The sequence below is a fragment of the Pristiophorus japonicus genome, chromosome 2 (assembly GCF_044704955.1).
Source record: "Pristiophorus japonicus isolate sPriJap1 chromosome 2, sPriJap1.hap1, whole genome shotgun sequence".
Classification (NCBI taxonomy): domain Eukaryota; kingdom Metazoa; phylum Chordata; class Chondrichthyes; family Pristiophoridae; genus Pristiophorus; species Pristiophorus japonicus.
This window is the reverse complement of record NC_091978.1, coordinates 333201327-333213775: the sequence shown is the minus strand read 5'-3', so window position 1 is coordinate 333213775 and position 12449 is coordinate 333201327. Positions and strand designations below refer to the sequence as shown.

Below are 12449 nucleotides of genomic sequence, written 5' to 3'. Positions count from 1 at the left end.
GAGACTGTAATTCCCATATTGGACTGTACAGCCACCTCACCTGAGAACTCACTTTTAGAGTGGAAGCAAGTGTTCCTCGATTTCGAGGGACTGTCTTTGATGATGATAATAGATTGTTAGCTATCTTCAGTTCGAAAAAAGGATGGTTTGAATTCAAAAGCCTGTAAATGCACGATACCAGGAAAAAGTTTTTTTTTTTACATTTGATTTCCTGGCCTAGAAATTCATCTCGGATAGTGGCACAAAATGTGCGACATCAAATCGGTCGCCCATTATAAGCAGCGCCTGATATTCAGTTGCACAGAGAGCTATACTCATAACGGCAGACCAATCGATACCGCCCGTTTTGGGTCAGCGCCAGAGATAAATTTCTAGGCCAGGAACTCTTCTTTAAAAAAAATAATTCCTGATATCGTGCATTTACAGGCTTTTTGGGCCACAAAGCCCAGCCAACTCAATCCAGCTTATATTTCTTACTCGCTGGTTTAGTCGGTATGGAATTTCAGGAGCCTGAGGGTTGGAAAGGACTGTTCTTAGCATCGTTGCCTCAGCAGTGAATAAATTCTAAATCCGAGTACTAAGACCTGTTCGTATAAATGACTCAAAATATAGACAAATTAATGCATTTATACTTCACATGGCCCCCAAAACTCCATCATACAGATTTATGTGACCCACATATAGAAAAGCTTGGGCAACTCTGTCTTGAGCTGAAACTCAAAAAACAATTCCTAATGAATTAGTTTGTATTATTCTATTATCTACACCAAGTATCTATTAAGAGCACATTTACTTTATGAACTTGCACCCACTATAAACTATGTTGAGAATGTCCTAGTTTCATATAGCCATCCGCCCCCCCCCTCCCCCGCAGCTAAGAGCAAAGCTACTTTCATCCCAGTCAGGGTGAAATTAATCCCAGGTGTGGCCGATGAAAACACTCTGGCTAAGCATGCTGAATTATGCAATTGACTTCAATATCTATTAAAACCGAATAGTATATGGTGGTCATTACATCTAGGAACTTACAACCAAGTATTCCTGCTGGATTCAAAGTGTCTATGTGCCACAACTTTACTTATAAAAATATAGTACAACTTCTGAGTAGTGTATTCAGGCTTGATTAGCCCAACCAAAATGAGAAAGGGTTAAATGAACTGATAACAGAATAAATGTTAAAATGTCGAATCTTGTAGAACAATCATTGACACATTGGAATCTCAGACTGCCCAACATTAAAAATTGCTAACTGCAAATCAGTCCGTGCTTGGACTGGCTAGATGAGATGTGAATGGCATTTATTTCACCTATCTAATTCCTTCTTCATTCCCCCCAAAAACTCAGATAATCAAGGAGTTAATTGGGACTTGGAACATTTTGGTTGCCCAAGTTTACTCTTGACTCAATCTGTTCATAAAGGTGCAACAGCAAACTCCTACAATTTGTGACATTACCCCCAAGCTTAATCTTGGCTATTACATCAGTCATTGGAAATGTATTTTTCAGCAACAACTTGCATTTATGTAGCACCTTTAATGTAGTAAAACGTCCCAAGGCACTTCATATGAACATTATCAAACAAAATTTGACACTAAGCCACATAAGGATATATTAGGATAGGTGACGAAAAGCTTGGTCAAAGGTAGATTTTAAGGAGTGACTTAAAAAAGGAGGTAGAGAGGCGTAGAAGTTTAGGAAGGGAACGCCGAGCTTAAAGTCCAGGCAGCTGTGGCGCGATTCAAAATCAAGGATGGGCAAGAGGTCAGAATTAGGAGAGCACAGAGATCTTGGAGAGTTGGAGGAGGTTAAAGAGATAGGGAGGGGCAAGGCCATGGAAGGATTTGAGTACAAGGATGAAAATGTAAAAATCTAGGCATTGCTGGACCGGGAGCCAATATAGGTCAGTCAGCACAGGGTGATGAGTGAATGAGTCTTGGTGCAAGTTAGGATGGGAGGCTGGCCAGTAGAACATTGGAAGAGTCAAGTCTAGATGTAACTAATGCATGGATGAGGGTTTCAGCAATAGATAAGCTGAGGCAGGAGCAGAAATGAGCGAAGTTATGGAGGTGGAAGTAGGCGGTCTTGGTGATGCAGCGGATATGCGGTCGGAAGCTCATCTCAGGATCAAATAGGACAGCAAGGTTGCGAACGGTCTGGTTCAGCCAGGGAGAGGAAAGGAGTCGGTGGCTAGGGAATATAGTTTGTATCGATGATACAAGACAATGACTTTGGTCTTACCAGTTGGAGAAAATTTCTATTCATCCAGGACTGGATATCAAACAAGCAGCATGACAAATCAGAGAGACTGTGGAGGGGCCGAGAGAGGTGGTGGTGAGGTTAAGTTGGGTGCTATCAGCATATATGTGAAACTTGATGATGTGCTTTCAGATGACAATGAGGGCCAGCATGTAGATGAGAAACAGGAAGGGACCGAGGGTAGGTCCTTGGGAACTCCAGAGGTAACAGTGCAGGAGTGGAAAGAGAAGCCATTTCAGGTGATTCTCTGGCTACGACTGAATAAATACGAAACCAACCAAGCAGTCCCACCCAGCTGGATGATGGAGCAGAGGCATTCCAGTAGGATGGTGTGGTCAACCGTGTCAAAGGATGCATACAGATTAAGAAGGATGAAGAGAGATAATTTACCATGGTCAGTCACATAGTATGTCATTTGTGACTTTGATCACTGCTGTGGCAGGAGTGGAAATCTGATTGGACGGGTTTAAACATGGTGTTGCGGGAAAGATGGGCACAGATTTTAACATAGAAAAATATCCCATGAGGCTTTACAGAGACATCAGGCAAAAGGAAAAAAAGCCAAAGGAGGAGATTTTAAGAGTGGTGACCAAAAGCTTGGCCCAATTGGTAGATTTTAAGGAGGGTCTTAAAAAAAAAAGAGGAGGGAGATGGAGAGGAGAGAGGTTTAGAGAAGAAATTTCAGAGCTTGGCGCTTAGATGACTGAAAGCATGGTCAACAATGTTGGGGTGAAGCTGGAATCAGAGGAATGGAGAGTTCTTGGGGGGGTGGGGTGTTATTGCACAGAGGAAGTTACAGAGATAGAAGGGGGGGTCATTTACGATTGATGCACAAGGATAAGAATTTTAACTTGAGGCATTGGGGAATTAGGACTCAACGTAGGCTAGTAAGGACAGGGGTGATAGGAAAAATAGTATTTGGTGCAGGTCTACACTTACAATAGATTTCATGTACATTAAAATAAAAGACTTTTCATACATAAATAAATTAGATAAAACTTTAAATCCAAGTGTTATAGTACTGTAATACACCTGAACAAATACTTTATAATACTTCTTCAGTCAGGCAATGAAATGATCATGTTGATGTAATGCAAATAAGATTAGCACATAAAACAGTTTCTCAGCTGTATCACTTATAATCATACACTTGCAAAGTATGACCACTGAATATCCCATCAATGGAGGAATGGTGACCCAAAACAAACATGAAAATCTTGAAAACATATTATGCCAGATTTTGCTGAAAAATAATAATGTGTGAACGACACACGCGGTTATCAATGCACAATTAGGCCAGCAACTTGTAGTGAGGAAAAGATACCCCGTGAATTGCGAATCGCCTCAAGTTGTTGACCGATTTGTGCCATTCCGCCATTAGCTTTGTGAAAATGGCGCTTAACCTCCCTGTGATTTTCATGAAGTTGCTTCATTCACAAATTAATTGTCCATCAAACTCACCACAGAAAGTTAAGTTTTGTAAGTAACAACACAAATACTCTTAACGACATGATAATTGCTAACGACTACCAATTAACCTCATTTGCCCAGAAAGTATATAATTATAAGTGTAGAGTTTCATTCCTTCAGGTTGTGAATTAGTTTAGAAGATTTTAAAAATAGCAAATTTTAGAATTAAAAAAAATAATCTTACTTTTCCTTGGTCTCTTTTTTCCACTCTCCATTAATCCAATCTTTTTTTTTTACTTCTCTAGTTCTTATTCTGTACCTGATTTTGACATTGAATTCATCCTCCTTCTTAGACCTTCCTGTTTATTTCTTAATCCTTTAATCTCATTGATCAAAAGAGATGCACGGTGTGTCCCATTGTTCCAGATGCCCTGTTGCCCATGCCTCATCGTTATCAGCTCGCACTTCCAGCAACTTTTTGGACAGCATTTTTTTAAACCTAAACATGCACGAATATGTCTAACTAATGAGGCGCATCTCAAGATGCCCGCTCCACCAAAATCTGTAAGAATTGAAACACGTCATAAACATGAAAACATTAATTTATACACAGGCAACTCTGCAGTCTTATTTACTACAGAACACCCTAAGTGTAATGAGCTAGGTTCTTATCCTTGTGTTTAGGAACATCAGAACAGGAGCTGGCCATTCAGCCCATCGAGTCTGTTCCGCTATTCAATGAGATCATGGCTGATCTGAATCTTAACTCTATCCACCTGCTTTGGCTCCATATCCCTTAATACCCTTGACTAGCAAAAATCTATCGATCTCAGATTTAAAATTATTAACTGAACGGACATCTATTTCTTTTTGTGGCAGAGAGTTCCACACTTCTACCACCGTGTGTGTGAAGATCTTCTTTCCTGAATGGCCTCATTCTGATTTTAAGGTTAATCCCCTTGTCCTAGAATCCCCACTAGTGGAAAAAGTTTCTCTCTGTCTATTCTATCAATTCCTTTCAAAATCCTATAAATCACAATCAAATCACCAGGGAATACAAGCCTAGTTTATGTAATCTCTCCTCATAATCTATTACTTGGAGCTCTGGTAACATTCTAGTGAATCTGTGCTTTCCGCCTTCCGTTAAAGCTAGGGTAAATTGTATTCCAAATGTGCCTGCATATAAACTTTCAAGAATTTTCAAGTTGTAAGGACTCCAAGAGATGCTGGACTCTAAATGCTTTTCCAGTGTCATTGCAGAATATTGATCCTGTCAGATAGAAGATGACTTAGCAATAGAGCCAGCAAGAACTATCCCATTAAGAAATGAGCCATGATCTTATTGAATGGCAGAGCAGGCTCGAGGGGCCGTATGGCCTACTCCTGTTCCTATTTCTTATGTTCTTAAATCCCTTAAAAATAGATCCAATCCAATCTCAGTTCCCAGCACAACAAGGCTTCAGATGACTCTATATACAAAGACCATTTCTTTCCAACCTAATCAAGAATGTCTTAAGATTAAACTGTAACACATTGTGTATGTATTAGCAGTCTTTAATCTCTGCACTATGAAATATGTTTTTCCAACTCATTTGTGGGATAAAAATGAATTTACTGTAGGGACAGTTCCAAAAGATCTACAACAAGATGAAAGTTTCATTTCAGGTTAAATGAAAACTTATACTGTGAACTGGGCACTTTGAAACCTAGCTTAAAAATGTGTTCAAGACTTCTGGTACAGCAAAGTATAAGCTGATGATTTTGAGAAAAGGCTTAAGTTAAAGAATGTAATAAAGGCATGCAGTGCCAAACATTCTGTAGCCAAGATCCACTTAAGAACATAAGAAATAGGAGCAGGAGTAGGCCATATGGTCCCTTGAGCCTGCTCCGTCATTCAATACGATCATGGCTGATCCGACCATGAACTCAGATCCACTTTACCTCCCGCTCCCCATAACCCCTTATCAGTAAAGAAACTATCTTGGTCTTAAATTTATTCAATGACCCAGCTTCCACAGCTCTCTGAGGCAGTGAATTCCACAGATTTACAACCCTCAGAGAATAAATTTCTCCTCATCTCAGTTTTAAATGGGCAGCCCCTTATTCTAAGATTATGCCCCCTAGTTCTAGTCTCCTCCATCAGTGGAAACATCCTCTCTGCATCCACCTTGTCAAGCCCCCTCATAATCTTATACGTTTCGATAAGATCATCTCTCATTCTTCTGAATTCCAATGAGTAGAGGCCCAACCTTCTCAACTTTTCCTCATAAATCAACCCCCTCACTTTTGTGTGCATCTGTTCTCAACTGGAGAAAGACTACCTCGACCTGCAAATCAATAATGCATATGGATAAGCTACTGTACTACTGCATAATTTGGACCTTAATAGTACAACTGAACAGGTGATCCGAAAGAATGGAAATATAATAATGCATGCATAACATTAGCATCCATATTGCCTGGAGACAACTGCTACTGGTAAAAGGCAGGTTAGAAAGTCAGTCTGAGGCTCCATTTACACTTTGCTGACAGGACTGTCATAATAATATGAATGGAAATTATTGTACATCTACTAAGGTTCTAAGTGTGAAAACAAAGTCTCAAAAATTATAGAAATCAGTAGAGGTAGAGTTTGTTTAATGAGAGGTTAGGCATTAAATCAATAACAAGGTTAGGACTGAATGGGGTAAATTTTCATCTTCACCACTTGGGCCTAAATCTGGAATTTAGAACCAGCCCAATTTTAATTTTTCTAATTTCAACAGGATGACAATCGAACAAGTTCTACAACATATGGGTGATCCACTTCACTAGATTACCTCCCAGGCAATTATGAAAATTTACCCCCAAATTATTTAAAACTCGACGAAGAGAGGTGGTCAGGATGGCAAAAGAAACACTTTACCTTCACAAAAGGTGATCATAAAATATTTAGTTTGGGGCCAATCTTTCAACTGCCTCAAACATAAAGCTATATGTTTTGCAAGGGTTGGGCAGAACCCGTGAAATCAGACTCTTATCAAATTCACCAATGAGTTTTACATTGTTAAGAAAGATTCATTAAATACAGGGGTTCCCTGACATGGTTGAACTTCACGCATTCCATGCAAAATGTACATCTCAGGAGTCTTTGAACTACTCAGCTAACATCTCATAATTCTATAGCACATAAAAATAATCAAAGCTACATCTCAACTTGAGAAATTCCTCTAACAACAAAGGTTTCAGAATTCATGCACATTTCATAAGTTTGTATTTCCTTAGTGCTGAAATAATTATGAACCCTGGACACATCCTAAACACTGCTGTTGAAACAAATTTGTTGAACTTAGAAGTGGCACCAATTCACAGGAGTTTGGAAAAAGTCCTTGAAAATCTTTACTTTTTATACAGTAGGCCTATTATACTTTAGTTAGTTATATATTTGTTGCATTAAGATTTATAACATTAAAGCAAACTTACATCTGTGCATACTGCTTGCCAACTATTCAATTTTAAATTCATATGTCCACATTTATAACAGAAACTGCTTATGTAAACGCATCGCACTGTAATTACAGCCCATCACCAGTGGTGGCACTGTAGCACCTCAGTTTTGCTATTTGACTGTAAATAATCGAAGTATTACACCTGTATGAAGGTATGGAGAGAGCATGACTAAATAAGGACTGAATTACAACTGCATGCCCTGCTTCAATGATCCCAGCCCTGTAACTCAGCTTCACCTGAAGACTATATTTGACCTGGACTCCCATGTGCAACATCACAGAAGATTGACAAGTATTTAATTAAACTTGTTGCTATAAAAGAAAATGCATGAGAAATGTGACCTGCTGTCTTTGGCTGGTAGTACAAACATCTTTGAAGTCTAATTATACAAGTTTATTTGGAAATTATAAAATGTTTTCTTTGCATGCGAGCAGCATAATGTAGTTACGCCACTAAGTCAGTTCTATATAGATCGTTTGCCACCTCCCTTAGGAAGGTGCAAGGTTGAATTTCAAAAAAGGAAGCTACAATACCAGCATGACCAACAGAAAACACTGTAAACCAGCAACACAAAGAAACAAACTTTTATTTAAGCTACTGAGAAATCGCTATGATTCCATTTGTGCTCGGTTCTGGATTTTGTGTTTCAGTTCATTATTGCTGTTACACTAGTATCAAGAGCGAACAAGCGTTTTTTGTTTCTGTGGCCACAACGATGCATGCCAGAGCCTCAAAGGCCACATATAAAGCTTAAATCTATGCTTCATTATTTTACATGTCACAGTGCTGATCTTGCTGTACTAATTCAGAATTTATCTCATCATCATAGGCAGTCCCTTGGGGTCGAGGATGAATTGCTTCCACACTAAAAAAGGAGTACTCAGGTGACAGATGCCTGTACGTGAATTCTTTTAAACATGGGGTGGCCGGTGCTCACTAGCCACCACATGGGCTTGACAGAGCAAGGTCTTGGTTCAGTGGCAAGGGGATCGAAGACGACTAGAGATCAGGCTCCGCCGCATGTGCCAAAACATATACACAAACTCAAACATACTCCTACTGTCCTCCTTCCCACAGGACCTCTCTGCACGTGAAATTCATAGTACGCAATGAAAGCCTCACAACCTTGCTATTGGCCTGTGCTGTGCCTTTCCTTAATCTTGGCCACGCTGCTCCACCTCTGGGCTCTGACCTCTCCACTCCTTCGTGCCTCGTCCATCCTCTCCTCTCCATTCCCAACCTCCGAAACGCACCCGTTCCCGACCTCCGCTTCTCGGAGGTCGGGACGGGCGAGGAGCGGAGGTCGGGACGGGCGAGGAGAATTTATCAATGCGGTAACAGAGCAAAAACAACAAATTCCAAACACAAAGCTCAAACAGAACAATCCATAGAATAAGAAATGCAAGTAATTAATACTGTGCTGCCTGGACGTCTAGGGCCAGATTGTCAGAGCTCAGTGGGTCTGCTGCAGATTATCCACTAACAAAATATATAGCGTGCCCGGACGTTAAGTGCTTTCCTCGGGTTGGATGGCTTTGGATTGGCTTACAATCATTAAAATGAATGCAGCCGGTCTCCGACTGGAGGATCAGTGATAAGAACATAAGAAATAGAAGCAGGAGTAGGCAACCTGGCCCCTCAAGCCTGCTCCGCCATTTAATAAGATCATGGCTGATCTGATCATGGACTCAGCTCCACTTCCCTGCCCATTCCCCATAACCCTTTACTCCCTTATCATTCAAATATCTGTCCATCTCTGCCTTAAATATATTCAAAGACCCAGCCGCCACAGCTCTCTCGAGCAGAGAATTCCATAGATTTACAACCCTCAGGCGAAGAAATTCCTCCTCATCTCAGTTGTAAATGGGCAGCCCCTTATTCTGAGACTATGTCCCCTAGTTTTAGTTTCCCCATGAGTGGAAATATCCTCTCTGCATCCACCTTATTATCTTGTATGTTTCGATAAGATCACCTTGCATTCTTCTGAACTCCAATGTGTATATCTTCATAAGTCAACCTCATCCCCGGAATCAACCTAGTGAACCTTCTCTGAACAGCCTCCAATGCAAGTATATCCTTCCTTAAATACGGAGACCAAAACTGTACACAGTACACTCCAGGTGTGGCCTCACCAATACCCTGTACAGTTGTAGCAATACTTCTGCTTTTATACTCCATCCCCCTTGCAATAAAGGCCAACATTCCATTTGCCTTCCTGATCACTTGCTGTACCTGCATACTAACTTTTTGTGCTTCATGCACAAGGACCCCCAGGTCCCTCTGTACTGTAGCACTTTGCAATTTTTCTCCATTTAAATTATAATTTGCTTTTCTATTTTTTCATTCAAAGTGGATAACCTCACATTTTCCCATTAAAGTCGCCTAGAGGGAGATCTAAGGTGGTAGGTTTCTGTTGGGGTGAGGTTGTTATATTTATTTTAAAACAGCAAGGAATATATTACACATTATATAGTATTTACATAGACATTTGAACACGAAATAAAGTATAATAATTTGAAATTGAGAGTACCTTTAGTTAAACAAATAAATCTATACATTAACTGCTAGAAAATGTTGTTCATGTTACAGGCCATTTTCAGGTTTATGGAGACTGACTTCAGGGTTCTACTTCTGGCTTCGGTGATGCAGACTTCACAGACACTGATTTTCATTGGAGCTGACACTTTGGCAGCTCAAAGCTGATCCAGAGCTGGCTGAGCCCCAGAAAAACAATGTCTGTCTCCATGACTCTGTAAAATGGTCAATATAATTTTCTAGCAGGTGATAATGTTTCTTTTAAATAGAAAATTTTTTTTTATTTTGAACAAAAAAAAACATGCCTTTTCTCCTTTAAAAGGAGCAAGAGCTAATGGAACTTTACTTTGCATCCTGCCATACTATGCCTGAACAGGCATAGCTTGATGTTGATACAGGATACCAGAAGCAGAAGGGTTCTAATCACCATTACTACCTTTAAATAAGTCCTCCAAAATAAAATGTTTTGCTTTAAAATTATTTACATCAGGAGATGCCAATTCTTATTGTGTTTCTCTTTTCCCATATTCTCATTCATTAGATAAAACACTGCATCAACATTTAGAAACTGTTTTATAAAACAATATGAATTTCTATGATTAAAAATATCCATTAAATCCAGATGCCTTGTTATTCCATCTCTACATTCAGTGGTTCCTAGACTGAGAAATAGCTTTGATCACATGACAAGAAACAAGGTTGCTTTGATTACACAGGAAGCAAAGCTTTTGCCTCGGATGCCCTTGGGATGAGAGCCTGCAGTACAAAGAGCCTTTCGGTCTGCAGCAAAGCTCTGTAAAACCGTACTTACAAATATCTGCAGCAATTATCAATGAAAAATACAATACTATAATAAACATCCTGCAGAGGGTTTATTTACATGTAGCATTGAAACCCCACAACAATGATTTCTATAGCACAATCTTCATATGCAGATATTTAAATGGAAATCTATTGTTAAAACGTGTCAAAAATAACCCAGTGAAACAGAAGAGATCAACTAGGCAAAAGGAGAGACAGTTGTGTAAGTTATGCCATACCTCCAATATCCTGTAAAGGGTATATTGATATTTTAACCAACAGATATTGCTTGCATCTCTGAACTAACCTTATTTCCAATGGATTGAATTCTACTACTGTAAAATACCGTAATCTGTCCACCCCCCCCCCCCAGAGAAAACTGATCAAAGCAATATTCTTAGTATACAGTAGTTCTTCCATTATTTTTCTTACTTAAATTTCACTCAATGAAATTCAAAAGACATTTTACATTATTTCACAAATGATTTGCAGGTACAGCAAATGATCACAAATCATTAATTAGATAATGAAATTGATCATTTTTACTCCAAGAACGAAACAAATCTTTTGACTTACAGTACAGATCTTAACTGGAGGTGAAATGACATATTTTGTAGAAACTATTTAACAAAATTTTACGTGCTACGTAATTGGAATACTCCAAGATGTGCATTTAAATTGGTAATTTGCATCCGCATCATAGTAAAATTATATCGCTGAGATAAAAAAAAAGGGTGACATACCCAGGCGGCTACATTATGTTTACATCTAAAATATTTTGTTCCTTCCCCTCCCCAGAAAGTATAGGTGTCCTAAATCCAACATAAATGATCAAATCACAGCAATTAACGTTGAACCGCACAGCACTCAAATGCACACTTGGAACACGTTTGCATTGCATTCCCGTTTGGCACAGCAGATTTTCAGCTTTCACTGGTTGCCTTACCAGCCAGCCCTCCGCCCCCTTCACCGTGCCCCTTTCTCCTCTGCAGCACGAAGTACGGGTTGGCTCTCTCCGTCACCCACAGCGCGTTGGCCAGCAGCACTTCTTCGGGATTGAGCCACATCGCTGGCGGCGGTGGCTGCTGATGCTGCAGCAGCAGCAGCAAAGTGGTGCGAACACGATAAATCTCAGCGGCTCGCGGAACCGAGCTCGCGGCGGGGAGCCCGGGCACCGCGTGACAACACTAGCCGACCTGCGACAACCGCAGCATCATAGAAAACACCGCCGAATGGAGCTCTCTTCACACAGCGGCCGGGGGGGGGCGTCCCTCCCTGTGTTTATATTATATATATCTTAAAAACAACCCTGATTAAAAAAGTATAAATTGCTGTCGCAAAATAAATAAAAAAGCAGGCATTTAGTCACAACAGAGGTTGTCGACAACCGAACTAAAGAAAAACAATCACCGAACCCGATTCAAACACGCTGCTGCGTCCGTGCACGGTGTTATTGTTACGTCATGACGTAAACCGACGCGCCTATAAAATAAAAACAATCGAATTCGAACTCCGCGGTTGTTCAAAAGAATACAACTGCGCGGGACGGAGGCAGGAACCAACGAACGCGAGTAAATGTCGCGCGAGGCGCCCGTTGTTGCAATGGGACAAGCGCCAGTGGCTGATTCACATCTCGAGAATGTCAACAGCGGCGGCTCCGTCACCGTCACGTTGTCAGTGAGCACCGCCCTGACTCTCTCCATTGCGTCTTACATCAGCCACCCGTGCTATTGTGCTGAAGCATCCGTTAAACGTTGCAGATGATGCACTTCGCAATTCATCATCATCATCATCATCATATGCAGTCCCTCGGAATCGAGGAAGAGTTGCTTCCACTCCGAAAGTGAGTTCTTTGGTGGCTGAATAGTCCAATATGAGAGCCACAGACCCTGTCACGGGTGGGACAGACATTCGTCGGGGGGGGGGGGGGAAAGGGAGGTGGGGCTAATTTGCCGCAC

At 40.6% G+C, this 12449-nt stretch overlaps 1 protein-coding gene across 3 annotated transcripts in view; it reads right to left on the bottom strand.

Moving 5' to 3' along the window:
- Positions 1-12092, bottom strand: part of tbc1d9 (TBC1 domain family, member 9 (with GRAM domain)) — a 79542-nt gene extending 67450 nt beyond the window's left edge. For 2 of the 3 annotated variants that reach the window (XM_070872138.1, XM_070872140.1), the window contains exon 1: positions 11438-12092. In XM_070872138.1, the coding sequence (XP_070728239.1) occupies positions 11438-11558 (121 nt within the window). In that variant the 5' untranslated portion in view covers positions 11559-12092. The remainder of the gene's footprint in view (positions 1-11437) is intronic. The other variant, XM_070872139.1, reaches the window with a different exon arrangement.
- Between the last annotated feature and the right edge of the window lie 357 nt (positions 12093-12449).